Source organism: Coregonus lavaretus (genome assembly GCF_964263955.1).
Source record: "Coregonus lavaretus genome assembly, chromosome: 33".
Taxonomy (NCBI): domain Eukaryota; kingdom Metazoa; phylum Chordata; class Actinopteri; order Salmoniformes; family Salmonidae; genus Coregonus; species Coregonus lavaretus.
In genome coordinates, this window is record NC_140020.1 from 5,581,405 (window position 1) to 5,602,401 (window position 20,997).

General features: G+C 44.1%; 2 protein-coding genes across 2 annotated transcripts in view; one reads left to right on the forward strand and one right to left on the reverse strand.

Moving 5' to 3' along the window:
* LOC311108615 (uncharacterized protein) overlaps positions 1-9,315 on the forward strand; it is a 47,622-nt gene extending 38,307 nt beyond the window's left edge. The window contains exons 18-22 of the mRNA XM_084151281.1: positions 920-1,059; positions 5,548-5,671; positions 6,058-6,216; positions 7,877-8,039; positions 8,716-9,315. Coding sequence (XP_084007407.1) covers positions 920-1,059; positions 5,548-5,671; positions 6,058-6,216; positions 7,877-8,039; positions 8,716-8,804 — 675 coding nt within the window. The 3' untranslated portion in view covers positions 8,805-9,315. The remainder of the gene's footprint in view (positions 1-919; positions 1,060-5,547; positions 5,672-6,057; positions 6,217-7,876; positions 8,040-8,715) is intronic.
* Positions 9,316-9,400: 85 nt separating this feature from the next.
* Positions 9,401-20,720, reverse strand: LOC311108616 (reticulon-4-interacting protein 1 homolog, mitochondrial-like). Its single transcript, XM_084151282.1, has 9 exons — positions 20,056-20,720; positions 19,209-19,360; positions 18,504-18,572; positions 15,777-15,901; positions 14,967-15,015; positions 14,658-14,794; positions 13,556-13,739; positions 11,241-11,333; positions 9,401-9,989 (listed from the first exon to the last, which is right to left on the reverse strand). Exons 1-9 carry the CDS (start codon positions 20,348-20,350, stop codon positions 9,777-9,779), a joined length of 1,317 nt encoding a protein of 438 aa, XP_084007408.1. The 5' UTR covers positions 20,351-20,720; the 3' UTR covers positions 9,401-9,776.
* Between the last annotated feature and the right edge of the window lie 277 nt (positions 20,721-20,997).

Here is a 20,997-nt window from a genome sequence, read left to right on the forward strand (position 1 = left end):
GCGGCGAGCTTTACACCACTCCAGCCGACTCTTGGCATTGCGCATGGTGATCCTAGGCTTGTGTGTGGCTGCTCGGCCATGGAAACCCATTTCATGAAGTTTCCAACGCACAGTTCTTGTGCTGATATTACTTCCAGAGGCAGTTTGGAACTCGGTAGTGAGCGTTGCAACCGAGGACAGACGATTTGTACGCGCTACGCGCTTCAGCACTCGGCGGTCTCGTTCTGCGAGCTTGTGTGGCCTACCACTTCGCGGCTGAGCCGTTGTTGCTCCTAGACGTTTCCGCTTCACAATAACAGCACTTACAGTCGACCTGGGCAGCTTCTAGCAGGGCAGAAATTTGACGAACTGACTTTTTGGAAAGGTGGCATCCTATGACAGTGCCACGTTGAAAGTCACTGAGCTCTTCAGTAAGGTAATTCTACTGCCAGTGTTTGTCTATGGAGATTGCATGGCCGTGTGCTCGATTTTATATACATGTCAGCAACGGGTGTGGCTGAAATAGCTGAATCCACTCATTTGAAGGGGTGTCCACATACTTTTATCCACTAATTTGAAGGGGTGTCCACATACTTTTATCCACTCATTTGAAGGGGTGTCCACATACTTTTATCCACTCATTTGAAGGGGTGTCCACATACATTTGTATATGTGGTGTATCTGCTGCTTGGCTCAGGACATGTTTAAGTAGCTTGAAGGTTAAAGGTCAAAAACAAAATTTAAATGTATGAAAATGTTTAGTCATTCAAACAATAAAACGTTTGAGTGGGTGTTCTCATACCATTGTCAGGGGTATAAATAACCTCCAACTCTCTCCATCTCTCTCTCTCCATCCCCCTCCCTCCCTCTCCCTCCCTCCCTCTCCATCCCCCTCCCATTCTCTCTCTCTCTCTCTCTTTCTCTCTCTTCCTCCTCATAGGAGTTCTCGCTGCCCTCTGTCACCCTGTTTGAGAGGACAGGTCTACGGGGGAAGAGGGTGGTTCTGACCGCCGGCTCGGTCAACCTCCAGCTTGCCAAAGGCTGCAGCCTGGTCCAGTCTGTCCTGGTGGAGGGAGGCATGTGAGTACATACAGCACAGCCTGTCTGTCCTTATGTCTCTGTCTGTCGTCTGCCTACCTGTCTGTCTGTCTGAGGTCATACATTTGTATGCATGAGCCTCCTAGTCTCGCGCACCAGACACACCTCCCCAAGTTGTGCACAATGGCCTGTGGCCAAGGTTATGGGGCCCTTCCTAACCACAGACAGAGCTCCGTGTTCTTTGTGTGGGTGTGTCGCTGGTGAGTGCATTTGTCTAAGAGAATCATACTCAGGGTTCCCCAGGAAGCTAGCTCTTACGTTTATTTCCTTACAGTACATACTATATAAAGGAACACACCAAGCTGGAAAGATCATTTTTCTTTGGAGCTGTTAGAAATGGCACTGACGTGTGACACAGCCATGTGTACTCCTTTATCCACTGACAGACATGTGTAGTCTTTCTTTAGCTCAACGCCAAGAGACCACGTGTCGACGCTTAATACAAGTAGTTCACACACTGTGAGCAAATTAATCACTGTATTTAACAATGCCAAAAGGATTCTCGTGAGTCATCGTACTACTTCACTGCCGCTTTCCATGAAAATCCCCAGACCAGTTCATCAACCTTTTGTAAACACAGAGCACAGCACACTTCACACAAGTCTTCTGGGTGGGTAGTAGTAGATTACAGTTGGAGCTATTATTACACAGTTCACAGTTATGGAAATGGTGCACAGTCAGCAGGGAGTAGGAGTTAGTCTAGTGTAGAACGCACGGTCAGCAGGAAGTAGGAGTTTAGTCTAGTGTAGAACGCACGGTCTGCAGGAAGTAGGAGTTTAGTCTAGTGTAGAACACACGGTCAGCAGGAAGTAGGAGTTTAGTCAAGTGTAGAACACACGGTCAGCAGGAAGTAGGAGTTTAGTCTAGTGTAGAACACACGATCAGCAGGAAGTAAAAGTTGAGTCTAGTGTAGAATATACGGTCAACAGGAAGTAGGAGTTTAGTCTGGTGTAGAATGCACAGTCAGCAGGAAGTAGGAGTTTAGTCTAGTGTAGAATGCACAGTCAGCAGGAAGTAGGAGTTTAGTCTAGTGTAGAACACACGGTCAGCAGGAAGTAGGAGTTTAGTCTAGTGTAGAACACACGGTCAGCAGGAAGTAGGAGTTTAGTCTAGTGTAGAACATACGGTGAGCAGGAAGTAGGAGTTTAGTCTAGTGTAGAACACACGGTCAGCAGGAAGTAGGAGTTTAGTCTAGTGTAGAACACACGGTCAGCAGGAAGTAGGAGTTTAGTCTAGTGTAGAACACACTGTCATCAGAAAGTAGGAGTTTAGTCTAGTGTAGAACACACGGTCAGCAGGAAGTAGGAGTTTAGTCTAGTGTAGAATGCGCAGTCAGGCAATGGGGGACTGTGTATTTTTTTACGACCTTTTTGCCCATAGCACAAGGTAATACTGAACGCATTATTAAGAAACGCTATCTTACCTCTGAAGTTACTGCAGATTTTATTGAGTGTATGAACAATACTCTGTCACCTATTCTGCCTTCCTCTTGTGATGATTTAGTTGATAACTTTAATAGCAAATTAAGGGCAACCGTTGATGCCATAGCTCCAGTAAAGCTGAAAAGGCCACATCCAAACGGAGAAAGCCCCTTGGATGAGTGAGGAAACAAATCAATTAAATAGAAATAGAGTTTGCAAAGCTGTCATCAAGGCAACGGGTGGCTATTTGATTTTCTGGTTACTACATGATTCCATATGTGTTATTTCATTGTTTTGATGTCTTCACTATTATTCTACAATGTAGAGCATAGTAAAAATTAAGAAAAACCCTGGAATGAGTAGGTGTGTCCAAACTTTTGACTGGTGCTGTATGTAAATGTGATATTTACATTATTATTTTTAATACATTTGCAAACATTTCTACAAACCTGTTTTTGCTCTGTCATTATGGGGTACTATGTGTAGATTGATGAGGAAAACATATAGTTTAATACATTTCAGAATAAGGCTGAAATGTAACAACATTTGGAAAAAGTCAAGGGGTCTGAATACTTTCCGAATGCACTGTATAACAAGGCGATTAGAAATGCCAGACGGCAAATTTTTCGAACTTGATCACTAATAATCTGAATAATTCGAGAGTGCTCGAATGGCCTGATAAATCCTACCCCCGCAAACCTATGTGAACTTTCCTCCACATCTAAATGTGATGAGTTTGCAGCATGTTTCAGAGATAAGATAACCAACATTAGGCTGGAAATCAGTCAAGCAAGACCTGATGAGAAGTTTGATGATATGTGCCCTAGCCTACCACGCAAAGGCACTATGGATGTATTTTCCCTGGTTGACACAGACATGCTCAGGAAAGTGATATCACAACTTAAGCCTTCTACCTGCCTTCTCGATCCTATCCCCACCACCTTCTTCAAAAGTGTTTTTAATTGCATATCTGAAGAAGTGCAAGCTATTGTTAATCACTCCCTGTTCACAGGCACTTTCCCCACTGCACTAAAAACTGCTATGGTGAAACCCCTTCTGAAGAAAAGTCATCTAGATTCTTCAGTTCTTAGCAATTTTCGGCCAATCTCTAACCTTCCATTCTTAAGCAAAATTCTGGAGAAATTGGTTTTCAAACAGCTAAATTATTTTTTAAGTGCCAACTGTATTTTAGAAAAATTCCAATCTTTATTCCGTGCCCACCACAGCACAGAGACAGCCTTAGTTAAAGTGGTAAATGATCTTAGAGCCAACACAGATGCCAAACAGCTTTCTGTCCTTGTACTCTTGGATTTATGTACTGCATTCGACACTGTTGACCATGATGACCTTCTGGACAAACTGGAGAGGTGGGTTGACCTCTCCGGTCCAGTTCTAAATTGGTTTAGGAGCTATTTAACCGGTCAAGAGTTTTTTGTCACCCTTGGTGAACATAACTCAGAGAAAATGTGGCATTCCACATGGTTTGATTTTGGGTCCGGTACTGTTTAGTTTATATACGTTACCCCTTGGCAGCATTATCAGAAAGCACAGCATTGATTTTCACTGCTACGCAGACGATACACAACTTAAAATTTCTGTGTCACCAGAGGATTATAGCTCCACGGATAAATTATTAGACTCTATTAGTGATTTAAATACTTGGATGGCTCACAACTACCTCCAGATAAATCAAGACAAGACCGAGGTACTTATTTTTGGAGCCAAAGCACAGAGAGAGAATCTGGCCGCACATTTTAATTCACAGGCAATAAAGATAAAACAGCAGGTAAAAAACCTAGGTGTTATTTTTGATTCTGAACTTAATTTCGAATCACACATTAGGAATGTGACCAAAATAGTTTTTTACCACCTGAGGAACATTGCCAAGGTGCGGCCGTTTCTCTCTCAGGCTGATGCAGAGAGACTCATCCAAGTTTTTATTACAAGCAGGCTTGACTACTGTAATGCTCTCCTGCTGGTCTACCCAAGAAAGTAATTGGTCAACTGCAAAACATACAGAATGATGCCACACGGGTACTGACCAAGACCAGACGGAGAGCACACATTACACCGGTTTTAAGGTCTCTGCACTGGCTGCCTGTGAGTTTTATAATTAATTTTAAGATTATTCTATTGGTATTTAAATCAACCTACGATTTTGCACCCCAATACATGTTAGACATGCTTTTAAGTTATGTACCCATTAGGTCCCTCAGGTCCACTGGCACTGGCCTTTGAACTAAGCCTAGGACCAAGAGGCATGGAGCTGTAGCCGTTAGTTATTATAGTTATTATCCGAAACTGTGGACATATTAAAAGAGATCTTAAAACACACCTTTTTAGCTTTGCTTTTCCTTAGGGTGCTTTTTAATCGTTCAGTTTGTATTGTTATTCTTTTGTTTTTTTATCATCTTATGTTTGTTGTGTAGTAAATATTTATTTTCATACTTATTTTTTTAAGCACATTATGTTGCATTCCATGTCTGAAATGTGCTGTATAAATAAAGCTTGATTTGATTTGAAGAGGGAAGGGAAGGGACTTGGAATCGTGGGATATTATTAGGTAGTGAGGAGCCAGGTGGAAAGTTCCCAATGGTGTGTGACATTCAGACTGGAGATGTGGACTCACCTCTGGAACACACAGAAACACAACGGGACCCAGCAGGGTCAGACCTATAACTCATGAGTGGGACCTTCTTGCACGGAGAGAAATGGGATGAGGCCTAAGGAATGGAGCAGATAAAGCGATGACATCAGCACAGACCCAACAGCATAGACAGCATGTTACTGTGTGGATGTGTTCTAGTTTCTATGGGGGTTGAGTGGGTGAAAAGGCAAAGCAATCACTCCTTACTAATTGATATGTGAGTGAGACACTTAGTTTGGTAACTGTGTTTTGACCTTGTCTTTGATTGACACTTGTCTTTGATTGACACTGAGTGAAAAGTTCAAGGAATAATTTATGTCTGATATGTATGTGAGACACTAAGCTTTGCAAGTGTGTATTGATACTTTTTGATTGACACTTGGTTACTTCTTTGATTGACAGGTGGGTGCTGTATGAGGGGATCAACTACCGCGGAGCTCAGATTCTGCTGAAGCCCGGCGAGGTGCCCGACTGGCGCAGATTCAGTAGCTGGCAGCGAATCGGATCCCTGCGCCCACTGATCCAGGTAAGAAGCCATCTCAAATGTGATTACATGATTATATGGGCGCACAGAGATTAAGGCCGGGATTCAATAAAAGTTGTGTTATAGAACTACACACTATAACATATTTTTGAAGGTAATTTACACTTGAGCCAACATCGGCAGCGTTTACCGTTATTGTGATCTCTGCAAAAGTCAGTGAAAATGCCTTTTAAAGGTGTACTGTTGGCTTCTATAGTGCAATACTGTGTAACGGGCCGATCAAGGGGGCTTTACATAATATTCTATGTGAGCACAAGCGCTGCATGGCAGACAGGAATGCATTGAGAGCATGTTGAACTGAGAACTACCTGTGTGTGTGTAAACACTAATCAAGTGTGTGTGTGTGTGTGTGTGTGTTACATGAGCAGCGACAGGTGCACTTCCGGTTGAGGAGCCAGGAGGAGGGCCTTCTAATGTCTGTCACCGGGGAGATGGATGATATCAAGCTGATGCGTATCCAGGCAACAGAGGAGATGGGCGGAGTCCAACAGATCTGGTTCTATCGGGACGGACATCTCCACTGCAAGGTAGCATCGTCATGGCAACAGGGTGTTTAGAGTAAAGTCCTGCCCATGCCCGTGACGTTCAGGCCCTACCCTACCCAGGCCCGATGGGTTCTGCCAAATTGAAGGCCCGAAAACAGAAATAACTTCCTACATTAGTAAATCCATTAGCTGCTCCTCTCTGTCTGTCACTCAATCGCTCCCTGCGTGCAGGCAGCTTGCTCTGCATGCACACTGCTCATGGTGGCTCTGAGTCTGTGTATCCATAGCAACGGCTCTGCCAGAAATATTAGAGAAAGGAGGAGATAGGAATCCTATTGGGCAATGAATGGAGGAACGAATAGCGCCCCACCCAGCAGACTGTCGACCAATCGCGTTGACGTTGTCATGTTGCGTCACGTGGTTGCTAAGCTAATCATCACAAAATCAAGGTGTGAGTCGAGAAACATGCCTATTTTCCTCAAAAGTACGTAATGTCACGATTCCAAAGCTATACAGATAGCAAGATAATTATCTCACATCTCTGAAAAGACTTGTAATGTTGTACTTCTTATTGACGAAATTCATGATAATGCTGGGTTTTTGACCTAGCGCCCAACTGACTCCCATTCACGCCTTGAAAGAGAGCTATCCTTGTCCCAGAATTCACTGTATGGCCCATTGACGTAGCATGGGCAACGTACACAATGGGCATTAATACTATTCCAATGGAGTTTCCCATCTCCTTAAAAGTATCTCTGGCTCTGCTCAACGAACAGAGACATGAGAGAGCAGTTAGCTGTTAGCTACTTTTGGTCACTCTAAACTCTGACAAAACTCAAGGAACATTCTAAATTTTTTGAAATAATCTCTCCTGTTTTATATTTGACGAGGTTGAAGCACTTCTGACTCCTTATGATCTTAGTCAGATATGACTGTACTGTGCAACAGAGCATGAGCAAATGGCTTCAAAATGTTAGTGATCAATTTAGTGATACCCAAGCCCTTATTATGTTATTGATGAGAAAACAGGCCCTACCCGGCCCTAACCAGATGTATAATGTCGGGGCCCGTCGGGCTCGGGTCGGGTAGCAGAGCTCCAGTTTAGAAGAGGAGGTGGACAGGCCAGGAAAACTGTGACTTATCAAGCACTAGAGCAGGGGTATTTAAATCTGATCCTGGTGTACTGCTGGTTCTTGGGTAATACATTCCTTGGGGATTTGTTAAGTATTCTATCTATCTAGTAGTCTATGTTTTGGTCGTGGGCTGCACCTACAGCTCTTAGAGTTTATTCTTCCAGAGAAGCACTCGGAACGTGGCCTTGTAACTTTACATAAATTGAATGCCATCCATTTAATTGTTAATGGATTATCGACAAGGATCCAGCACCCAACTACTTTTGGGAGTAGACATTTTGACTAAGCATGTTGATTATTATTTCATGAACTTTAAATTCAGACCCATGACTTCAAGTAGTTAGTTTATAACAGCCTTTGGACTCCAGCTCGGTACTCCCTGCCACGGTCCCACAGCATCATGCGCTATCCTTCACTTATATGGTTTATTACAACGCTCAACTAGTTTTTATGCTTGATGCAGGCCCATTCTTTATTTTAAGTGTGTGATTGAATGTTGGTACAAATGACTTCCTCTTTATAGGATAATAAAGTTTTTAAATCTAAGGTTTTCTACTCTGTGTTTCCAGGTGCTGGAGGATTGCTGTGTGGCTCCGTGCAGCAGTGTGGCCATGGCAGGCAGTCGTATGGGCCTCTCACCTGAGCCCGGCAAACAACCCTCCTGCTGGAGCATCACGCCTGATGGCCTTATCCGCTACACCGCCAGCCCAGACCTGGTCCTGGAGGTCAAAGGTGAGGCAGAAACAACAACAGACATGGGTTACCAGGGTCATATTCACTAGGCTACACTAATGAATACGGGTCCCAACTCCCCAGCCACTCCTGTAGATCTGAGAGGATTTGATAGGTAGAAGCAATATGATGACATTCCCACCCAGCCAATCAGAAGGCAAGAGAAACCTATTGCAATAATGCTTCTACCTCTTAGAGCTACAGGAACTAGTCTGTGTCAGTGTAATTTATTGTTCACTGGTTTCACTTCATTCAGTTCTGGGGTTTTACATAGGCGATTAGGTAACTTCACTAGAAACATTGTGAATTAGCGACACCTTGTGGATGGACTAAGACGTGACAACAGGCTGCAGCTGGATTCAGTATCAAATAGGCTTGTGTCAAGTTTAGAGACAGACAGGCTAAATCCCAAAACACTCCCTTCCCCTCTCCCCTCCATTTGCGCATTCCCTCAAGCCTCCGCCATATGCACAAGTGACCCAAGGAAGGGCCTTACAAAAATGTGCCCCTCCTTTGAGGTAATCACTAATCAGTAAGTCATTAGATAAGTTAAGGCAACGTTTCCACTTTTGCTTTCACTGACCCAACCTTGGCAGATCAGTGATTGCCCCAAGGAAGCTAGGACACATTGTATTTAAACAGGGCCCAACTCAAATAATTTTGTCTGTCCTTGCAGGTGGTCAACACTATGACAGAAACCAGGTGATTCTCAACACGTTTGATCCAAACAAACCTAACCAAAGATGGACAGTGGAGATTCTCTGAGGTCTTGTTTTGAGAGGGAAGAACTGGGTGTAGTTTCTGAGGTGCAGTATGATGAAGGGCCTCACAGCTCTGTGGCGCAGCTGCAGCGTGGGCCTCATACAGGCGTCAAGGACAAGATGCCTCAGGAACAGAACATTTGCTGCTGGAAGAGAAGCTCATATACAGTATACTCTTTCCTCTGAGGTCGACATGGAAAATATATGAAGCTTCCTGGATAATCTATAATATCGCATTACTTCTTCACGAACAAACAGGGACAAAACAATAGCATTCATTAGTAAGTCGCTCTGGATAAGAGCGTCTGCTATATGACTTAAAATGTAAATTACTTCATTAAGGGAAAGTGGATTCGCAAGCCTAAACTTGAAATACTTTACCTACCCATTAATGTTGTATCTGATAACATACGAGTTTGACATTGTAACATTTTGGATGAATATATGTATTTTTCAGACGTTTTATTCAAGTCTGCCATTAATATCCTTATGTAAATAAATGTGATGTGATTATATTTTGTTATCTAGAATATTTGGAATAACATCTAGAATATTTGGAATAAAGTGCCTAACAAAACATGTCATAAAAGTATGACTCAATTGCGCAGATCAAAATGTATATATTTTACTTTTCAGTAATGAATTCTCAACACACAACTACAGAAATATACCATAAGATAAATAAATGTTGCCTTTCTCAAACAAGCAGTTTATCTGCAAAAACGCAAACAATGCATACCAAACACCGTTTTGCAGTAGCGGTCAAGAAAGCGTTCAGAGTTCTACAGGATGGACATGTTCAACCTATATCCAGGGTCGTGTTCATTAGGCAAATGTAAGAAAACTGACTGAAACAGGGTGGGACTAACTGGACCAAAAGAAAACAATGATTTAAGTTGTCCGTTGCAAAGCGTTTTAAAACATTTTCAGTTGCGTGCCTTAATGACCCAATGCTTAAAGTTGACATCACAGCAGTTTAGCGCTTTGGCACTGCTTCCCTGACTTCCTCCCTGACTTGCTCTGGTATGTCACTAGTCTCCACCTCCCCCTCCTCTTCAGTCACTCTGGTCCCCTCCTCCTCTTGGGCCACGGTGACCACAGTCTTTCCCCTGGCATGACCCCCCTCTAGTTTCTGGAAGGCCTGGGGCACCTGGGAGAACGGGAACGTGGCCTCCACCACTGGAAGGATCTAGGAAATGATAACACCGAGTGAGTGTCTGTATACACATGGACAGTAAAAACATAATCCACCAATGAATAACCACCTCAAAGAAATACCCTAGGACTAAGTGTGTCACTAGAACCAATGAAATGACTTGCTTGTTTTTGCAGCGAGCTGTGTGTATGGACCTCAACCAACCAAACTAATCCATACTGCAGGAGAACCGTTAACAGGTTAATCTATGACTACATCTGGGAATCCAACAAACGCTCTCATTCATTATCTACCATTCCCCCAACCACCCATGCCCAAATAATCTCCAAATGAATGCACAAGAGTCAACAAAAAAACGAGGGAGGAGCTGGTGTTAAAAATGTGATGAGGCTAGACAATCCTGTGGCCCCTCCCACCACCCAACATGTTATTCTTGTCAGCGTCTCTTGTAATTAACAATGAATGGACCGGCTACTGGCCTCACAGTGAGAGACCAGCCATCTGGCTGAGTCTGATAAATATGGAGATATATATTTTTTATATTTTGATAGAGAACTAAGTAGTGAGTCACACATTTTAAAAAGGAGGTCACAAATGTAATCTGTGGTGTCACAAATGTTGTTACATTCCCAAAAGCATATTTGACCACTGTTGTGTTCGCAAAGTAAGAAATATATTTGTAAAATGTGCTGTTTTAATCAGAAAAAAACCTGTATTTTTGTTAATTTCATTTGCTTTTGGATCATGACACGTTTGTGAAACTATATAGGCATATTTACAGTCTGATTGTTATTTAAAAGTTGCATTCTATATTTGCACAACATCTTTTTTTTGTGACTCACTACTAATATATTTTAAACATTTTGATAGAAATCGATCTCCATACTGACAGGGCGGTGTGTGTGGGGTATGTCTGTGTGCATGTGTTGGAATGGATTCCTGCCACCAGCACGGCACGCCCGTTCCCCAAAATGCCATGCTGTCCCTATAATCCCTGGGACAAAGGGGTATGGATTACACCCGTGACAGGGGGGGGGGGGGGGGTCGTGCGCTTTAGCGAATGGCTGCTCAGCACTGTTGGAAATCCATTCACTGTTCAAATCTGACTCATAGCCAACCACGCACCGACACAGGGGAATGCCCACACACAGAGACACAGACAGAGGGAGACTCTGAATATACCACTATGCTTGGAATCTGTGGCTTGTATAGACCCATCTACCTGGCTAATTTCCATCTGAAGAAATGTAGGATGTTATAGACTAGAGAATGCAGTAGCAGTACCTTTCCGGCATCCACCAGCTGGCTGACCTCATCCAGCGCAGGGCCGTCTGGAGCATAGAACCCCCAGCGGTAGAACACTCCCTTACACATGTTCTGAGAGGGAGAGATTGGAAGGTCAAGATACTGTCTGAGATCAATTCAATTCAATACATCTTTACTGTCCCCAAAGGCCATAAACAGATAGAAAACTGACACAGGACCAAATATGAACAGCAAGCACAAACGCTGGTGGAATGACATTGATAATGACTGTTTGGCAGCACCATGTACTGCACGGGACACATCCTATACAACACTGCATAGCCACATAATAATGCTAAGTTAACACATGATGGCATTATACTATGTGTCCCCAGGAATAAGTGAATGTGCTAGCCTGGTCCCAGGTCTGTGCTATCGTGTCAACTCCTTGACATTGTCATGACAAGGATATGACATGATGATAGCACAAACAAATCTGGGAACAGGCTATGAAAGTGCCACTTGTGTTCTAGACTAGTAAGGCTGCGTTGGGCCACTAGAGGTCCCCGTCGGGCTGTGCTCTCTCAGGTAACGTGTCCAGCTCCAGCCCTAGTCTGTCTGTCTGTCTGTCTGTCTGTCCAGTGTGACTCATGCTTCAGCCTCGCAGTATGGCCAGCCGGCTGCTCACCCAGACAATAAGGCCCTGAGCCAGAGGCTTGGTGGGAAACATACACACACGCATTTAGCGATTTGACTGCCTAAAAACTGCAGTTTCAGCAGACCTCCCGTGTGCATGTCTCACACACAGACAGACAGACAGACAGTCTAGTGTAACTCACTGCCAGAGTCATTGTCCTTGCCTACCAGGCTTGTGCTGTTCAGGAGGACCACATAGCAAAGTCCCCTAAGCAGTAATCTGTCATGGGCAGACTACTTAGACATAAATGGTATCATAGATAAGTCTTTATACTATGGCACTGATAGCCAATAAACAGCAATAGTTCCAGTGCTTGAGTTTATTTGGACCAATCACGATTTCACAGGTGTTCGTATCTTTAGAATTTCGGAAGGGGACATTCGGCCCATAGACCTGCCCGTAACTTGCAAAGAAAGAGGGTGGAGCTCCTCATTCTAACATCTCTTCATCTCTTCTCTTATGGACCCTGAACTTAATCGAGCAGCTGACCAATTATGCAAAACTTTAGTTCTGGGTTAACCAAGAATACCTAAGCATCAGCTCCACCCTGTTCCAAACCATCCATCCATTTAGTTCAACTCCACCCTGTTCCAAACCATCCATCCATTTAGTTCAACTCCACCACACCCAGGCTATTAGACATTAACTCCACAAACAGCCCAGCTGCATGTAAGACACACACATACACACTCACAGAGAGCGAGACAAACACACACAAACAGGCAGATTCCTCCTCTCACCGAATCTAATCTCTTCCTCACAAACCCGTTTAGAATAGTGACACCCTGCAGGGTTATTTCCACTGATTAAGCACAAGCCATATTGAAGTTAGGGCTGGGTGATATGGCCTAAAACCTTTTCAAACTTATGGGCGATTCAAAAACACATTACAGAAGGAGCGAACGAGATGAGACCAAAAAGACAACATGAGAACAAGCGGACATAAACGCTCATAAAAACGAAAAATACAAAAAAAAACGAGTTTCTGCAATACTGCCATTTGGAATATCGCGCAAAAACATCCATGTGAATTAATCTACTTAATTCTATATCTCACCCAGCCCTAATTGAAGTCATGTGATGCTATCTATCTCCATAAAGCCAAGTCAGGACAGAACCTGCCACTAATCCTACTCTGAGACAATATAAAATACAGGCCCTGGTTGGTTGAAGCAGTCACATGGTGCTAACTGCCCCACCCTGGCCAAACTAGGGGGTTTCACTTATCTATTTCTCACACCATTCTAATGCATTGGTACAGATCTTTTCTACATGGTCTTTTCCAGCATGGTTCTAGCAACTATGTTTGATGTGTAACCAGGCCAGCGCAGCTCAGTGGTCCGAAAAGGGGTATTAAGGCTTAATGCCCCTGTAACCCCACCCAGACAGAGGGGCGTGGTCGGTTGGTTTAGCCAAGTTACAATAAAGGCTTTTTCAACTTTGACATGAGAGTAATATTTGAGGACGTTTTTCCATGTGTAGCGTAGCGGAGGTGAGTCGGACTCACGCCCTCGTGATGAGGTAGCCCTGCCAGCGACTTTGTCTTGGTCTAATGGTTAAGACGTTGTTTCCTGAGCGTAAGACCGGAGTTCAGACCTCACCCGTGACATGTATGCATTGTTCACACTGCCAGCATCAACTTGTTTTGCTAGCTTACCGTGATGGCCTTCTGGTGCAGGTTGAGTCCTGAGTGGACGGCTCCCTCCAGCAGGCCCATGGAGTCGATGTTAAGCAGGAAGGGGGTGACCAGGGTCACGTATTTGGCCCCTGTCCAGGACTTCAGCATGCCCAGGGCCCACTGCTCCGAGTCCCCACCCACATTGTCCAGGATCACGTCGAACCTGAGGGGGGAACACAGGGAGACAGAACACTGGTTATAAATGAAAAAGTCTACTACACACTATCATGCCAACTTGACACAGTGTGATGGCTTGGGTACTTCCTTTTCAATTTGTTCATTCCAGCTAAGATGGAGGATGTGTAACCATGTCAGCGCAGTAGAGTTCTGCTCGATTCACTAGTGTAAACAGGGTAAGAGAGAGGGCAGAGGAGAGAGAGCGAGCGAGACAGAAAGAGAGAGCGAGACAGACAGAGAGAAAGAGATCAACTGAGACGTCTAGCCAAGCCTAAGGGATTGAAGTGTTTCCTAGTGATCTCTGTACGTCTTACTGAGGACCACTGAGACAAGGTTAACAAGGTTTATCCTGATCAGCTCCCCCAATGGAGGGCATTTAGCCTCCCACACTCTCGTCCTTGAGCCACATTGCCATGGAAACCAGGAAGTGAATCAGCGAGCAGGTGTGCCAAATCAACCCTGCCCAGCTGGGTGGGTGGGTAAAGTTGTTTATAACGTTGGCCAGGGAGGGAGTCGGTGGGGGAAATGGTATTCGAGTGTGAACGTGACTGTATATCATTAGATTGGACCTTGGTAGCTAGCTACTCTCATGACGTCTCAGAAATATGTTAACAAATCAGATCTAGAGGAGAATCTCAATGGATAAAATAGGGTTTATTTAAAAACATGATCTCTTTGAGGCACTTATTCTTTTCAAGTGTTGTGGCCCTGTCTCAGTCGACACATCATGTGGTTGTTTCCATAATCTGAGGATCTGGGTGTTGTTCATTAGGCAGAATCAGAGAGGGACTACCTGTTCTTGTCCAGTAAGAAACACACATTTGTAGCTTTCTGTTGCAAAAAGTGTTTTAAACATTCCCTAATACACACACACTTTTACATTATTCCAACTAATAAAACCCACTTTTCCAGCAGTCCCAGCTCCGCGGCCACATCTCCTGCCGTGTAGTCCACCACTTCATCCGCCCCCAGACCCCTCACCAGCCCCTCGGCATTGTGGGAGCAGGTCACTGTCACGTGGGCGCCCCAGGCCTTCAACAGCTACGGAGGAAACAGACACTTAGTGAGAGAGACACCTCTCTGTGTGGGTGGGAGGGTGGGTGTGTGTCTACTCTTTATGATTGCACAAGGTCAATTGACCACTGGTGCTGGTGTGAGGTGAGTGTTTAGTGTTGGTGCTATGAGCTGCTGGTCATATCTAAAAGGTCCTTACCTGGATGGAGAATGTTCCAACACCACCTGAGGCTCCGGTGATAAGAACTCTGAGGGGAGAGAGAGAGAGAGGGCGGGGGAGAGCGAGAGGGCGAGATAGAGAGAGAGAGAGTGAGAGAGTGTGACCAGACATGAGGTCAGGATTCATAGAGAGAAGATGATCCATTCATTTTCAGTGTAGCACATATAACAGACGTAGTATCGCTGGCTGGTTAGCCGAGCGCCAGAGCGAGCATCATGCAGCAGTGACGTCATTTACGTTTTTACATTTTTAGTCATTTAGTAAACGCTCTTATCCAGAGCGACTTACAGTTAGTGAATACATATTTTTTTATACTGGCCCCCCGTGGGAATCGAACCCACAACCCTGGCATCGCAAACGCCATGCTCTATCAACTGAGCTACATCCCTGCCGGCCATTCCCTCCCCTACCCTGGACGACGCTGGGCCAATTGTGCGCCACCCATGAGTCTCCCGGTCGCGGCCGGCTGCGACAGAGCCTGGATTCGAACCAGGATCTCTAGTGGCACAGTTAGCACTGCGATGCAGTGCCTTAGACCACTGCGCCACTCAGGAGTACTCATCCTGCGTGACACTTAAAGTAACGTCACTCTTGCTCAAACCAAGACCATGGTTTTTGGTATAGTGATTGTTTAGAATGCTGCTTCGGAAGTGCAAAGTGTTGTTGTGCAGAAGGTCTCGGGTTTGGGGCCAAAGTGGAACAGGGTGGGGCCCTACTGTCACAGCGCAGGGCAGGAGCGATGTCTGGGAGAGGGAGTATTTGGTCATGTATGGATGTGTGTGTACTTGCCGTTTGTTAGCACAGTTGTTTCTGCACAGGCCGCCCGCGTTGACCAGGGCAGACAGGGCCGTGGCAGCCACGTAGGGGATGGACACCGCCTCCATGTGACTCAGCGACCTTGGTTTGTGGGAGACCTGAGGTATAAATACACCTTTTTTTATTCATACAAGGACATACATGCACACACACACACAAACTCTCACACACATCTGTCCGTCCTTAACCGTTACTCTCCCTCCCTTTAGTTTCAGGCAACGATGGAAAAGTGGAATGACTGGAGTTGCTGCGAGGACAGGACAACATGCTGAGATGTGCCAAACAAATGATGCAGCCCACAACTCACAGCCACAGCAAGTACACAGAGACCCGTTTGTCTGGCTAGCCTAATTGCTGCTTTCACTGGCTCATGGAACCAGTTGTACTGTGAGTCTTAATTAATTATGCACACTTTGTTGCAATATGATTACATAATAATAGACTTGCACCTCATCCAACGTCGTTTTACATGTTTTTTTTTCAGTTCAAGCAAGGGTTCGTAGAAAGCGATGCCCCCTGGTACTTCCATTTGTTTGGAAACAGAGCCATTAAAATAAGCTAATGTTCTCCTCTATAACAGAGCCATTAAAATAAGCTAATGTTCTCCTCTATAACAGAGCCATTAAAATCTGAAAGCCGCCAATGTTATTTTCTATTCAACGGATGACTGAACACCAAGACGGTGGTCTGTCTTACAAAGACTAAGATATATTTCAATGAAACAACAATGAGTGCAGTCTGCATTTACAGACTAAGATATACAGTGAGGGAAACAAGTATTTGATTCCCTGCTGATTTTGTACATTTGGCCACTGACAATTAAATGATCAGTCTATAATTTTAATGGTAGGTTTATTTGAACAAGCTGAGATTGCTCCTAATCTCAGCTTGTTACCTGTATAAAAGACACCTGTCCACAGACACAATCAATCAATCAGATTCCAAACTCTCCACCATGGCCAAGACCAAAGAGCTCTCCAAGGATGTCAGGGACAAGATTGTAGACCTACACAAGGCTGTAATGGGCTGCAAGACCATCGCCAAGCAGCTTGGTGAGAAGGTGACAACAGTTGGTGCGATTATTCGCAAATGGAAGAAACACAAAAGAACTGTCGATCTCCCTCGGCCTGTGGCTCCATGCAAGATCTCACCTCGTGGAGTTGCAATGATCATGAGAACGGTAAGGAATCAGCCCAGAACTACACGGGAGGATCTTGTCAATTTTTTATTTTATTTTTTATTTCACCTTTATTTAACCAGGTAAGCCAGTTGAGAACAGGTTCTCATTTACAACTGCGACCTGGCCAAGATAAAGCAAAGTAGTGCAATAAAAACTGCGTCAATGATCTCAAGGCAGCTGGGACCATAGTCACCAAGAAAACAATTGGTAACACACTATGCCGTGAAGGACTGCAGCGCCCGCAAGGTCCCCCTGCTCAAGAAAGCACATATACAGGCCCGTCTGAAGTTTGCCAATGAACTCTGAATGATTCAGAGGAGAACTGGGTGAAAGTATTGTGGTCAGATGAGACCAAAATCGAGCTCTTTGGCATCAACTCAACTCGCCGTATTTGGAGGAGGAGGAATGCTGCCTATGACCCCAAGAACACCATCCCCACCGTCAAACATGGAGGTGGAAACATTATGCTTTGGGGGTGTTTTTCTGCTAAGGGGACAGGACAACTTCACCGCATCAAAGGGACGATGGACGGCGCCATGTACTGTCAAATCTTGGGTGAGAACCTCCTTCCCTCAGCCAGGGCATTGAAAATGGGTCATGGATGGGTATTCCAGCATGACAATGACCCAAAACACGGCCAAGGCAACAAAGGAGTGGCTCAAGAAGAAGCACATTAAGGTCCTGGAGTGGCCTAGCCAGTCTCCAGACCTTAATCCCATAGAAAATCTGTGGAGGGAGCTGAAGGTTCGAGTTGCCAAACGTCAGGCTGGAAACCTTAATGACTTGGAGAAGATCTGCAAAGAGGAGTGGGACAAAATCCCTCCTGAGATGTATGCAAACCTGGTGGCCAACTACAAGAAACGTGTGACCTCTGTGATTGCCAACAAGGGTTTTGCCACCAAGTACTAAGTCATGTTTTGCAGAGGGGTCAAATACTTATTTCCCTCATTAAAATGAAAATCAATTTATAACATTTTTGACATGCGTTTTTCTGGAATGTTTTGTTGTTATTCTGATTCTCACTGTTCAAATAAACCTACCATTAAAATTATAGACTGATCATGTCTTTGTCAGTGGGCAAACGTACAAAATCAGCAGGGGATCAAATACTTTTTTCCCCTCACTGTATTTCAATGAAACAACAATGAGTGCAGTCTGCATTTACAGACTAAGATATATTTCAATGAAACATCCATGAGCTCGGTCTGCATTTACAGACTAAGATATATTTCAATGAAACAATGAAGTTAGTGTACATGTATAATGGGATAACACAATGAATGAAAACCTGTTTGGGATATAATGATTAACAACAACAATAACAATAAATGCCATTTAGCAGACGCTTTTATCCAAAGCGACTTAAAGTGACGTGTGCATACATTTTACGTACGGTTGGTCCCGGGAATCGAACCCACTATCCTGCCGTTGGAAGTGCCATGCTCTACAAGCTGAGAACCACCCTGTGTCATTGCATTAATAAAATGTACATGTAGCATACACAGTAATAGTAGAATTACCTCATACTCCGTCAGATTCACCATCTCTGCTAGGCTGCCCTGCTTCCATGGAGGGATGGCCGCCCACACCTGTGAAGAAAAAAATAATAAAAAATACATGATCTATTTCAAACATTTTATTTTATATTTTCCACACATCACTATTATTCACAATAACAACGTAACGCATATAAAAAACACAAAACAATGCCAAATTAAACTGCAATAAGCAGACAGGCAACCACCAGACAGCTGGAAAGTTTGGACTAGACGAGTTTCTGCACACCGGCAGGCCCGTGGAGGCACCGCCGAGGGGGCCGGCCAAACCACAACCACTAAGGTTGGAAAAATACATTCTAAGGATATCGCTGAGTAATCCTAGTTGATAAACAAGGTATCAGATAATGAGTGTGATGAGCATGAAAAAAAAACACCCGTTTGATTCCTGCCAACAATGCAAATAATTTACCAGTAGGTAGAAAGTATGACCAGGTCTGTTTTCATTCGATCAGCAAAACGGCTGTGATTTTGAATGTCACAGGAAGGCACTGTGCATGCCATACCAACTCAGCATGGTTGTGTTCAGTAAGCACCAAATGGAGGAACACGACTAAAACGTGGAGACAACTTGGACTTTTCAATTTCCGTTTACCGTTGCAAAACGTTTTGCTACGATGGGCCCTAATGACTGTTACTACACCACATCAGAGCTGCTCAACTACATACCTCATCTCCTGGTTTGAAATGGGTCACTCCCGACCCACAATCCACCACCACGCCAGAGACATCCCGACCAAGTATGATGGGAAACTCGCTGCCGTTCTGACCCAAAGACACCGGGTCCCGTCTCAGCTTCAGAAGATTTGACCCATACCCACCTGAGAAATAGAAACAGACAGAGCGAGAGACAGACAGAGTAATGGATAACGGATTAGTAAAAATTGTGATATACAGTACCAGTCAAACGTTTGGACACACCTACTCATTCAAGGGTTTTTCTTTATTTTAACTATTTTCTACATTGTAGAATAATAGTGAAGACATCAAAACTAAGAAATAACACATGTGGGAACTCCTTCAAGACTGTTGGAAAAGCATTCCAGGTGAAGCTGGTTGAGAGAATGCCAAGAGTGTTCAAAGCTGTCATTTACATTTACATTTTAGTCATTTAGCAGACGCTCTTATCCAGAGCGACTTACAGTTAGTGAGTGCATACATGTTTTGTTTTTTTCCCGTTTTTTTTCATAAAGGCAAAGGGTGGCTATTTGAAGAATGTCAAATAGAAAATATATTTTGATTTGTTTAACACGTTTTTGGTTACTACATGATTCCATGTGTTATTTCATAGTTTTGATGTCTTCACTATTATTCTACAATGTAAAAAATAGTAAAAATAAAGAAAAACCCTTGATTGAGTAGGTGTGTCCAAACTTCTGACTGGTAGTGTAGATGCAAAATTATTCCCATGACAGCTAATGCATTACAATTGACTGAAGTCACATAATCTTGGTTTATAAGGAAATATGACCATGAGGTTAGAGCAAATTGACATTGCAGGTTTATAGATGCTTACCCCTCATGGATATGTCGAGGGGGTTGAGGCTTGCAGCATGGACCTGGATTAAAACCTCACTTGCAGAGTTGACACTGGGAGCTGTGGCTTCTTCAGTGAACCTCAGTACCCCATTGTTGCCATACTCGTCAATCACCCAAGCTGGCATGCTGGACCGCAATCTCGAAGAGGAGCTGAGATTTCTTCTGAGGCAGCATATGATGTTCCCACTAGCCATCTTTGTAGTCAAAGCGAGTGCTCTTGCATAGGGCAAAAATAGCTGCCTGCAGCACGCCGTGACTTTGACAGAGCCCATTTCGAGTGTTATTATCCACCTCCTGATATGTCTATCAAGTCAACTGTGTAGAAAAGTATAAATGACTGCATGCGCTGTCTAATGTAAGGGCTACATGTCACTAGTACAAGAACTATGAATGTCAGCGTTGAGGTGACATGTAGCTATTCTTTCAACATACACGCACATAGAAATACCTTATAGGTTCAATGAATTACCATGAAGCTACGAGAGTGTTACCCGACAATATGCACGGAAGAAAATCCCTAAAGATCTTTAACTTGATAACTAAAATCAATAAGTTACATGACGTGCCCCTGACACATAACTTACAAAACATTCGCTTCCTACTCTGTGCTCTCAGTTACCTCTGACCTCTCCTTCTTCGTGTGGTTTTCCGGCAGACTAGATGCTTTGTTGTGTATTGCTGCCTTTCACAGGTCGGAGTGTGAATTGCACATTTCTGTCACAAAAAAAGGGAAACGGGGAATGGTGAAAAATAAATTGCACCATCATCTAACCATACATATACGCCACTATTCCCAACAAACACTCTTCCCATTCTCTGACCTCTCCATCAACAGCCAATGAGGAGCTTCTGTCTGAATTATTGGACCAATGGGGTTGTGCAAAACAAAGAACTCACAAACATGTGAAGAAGCAAGATG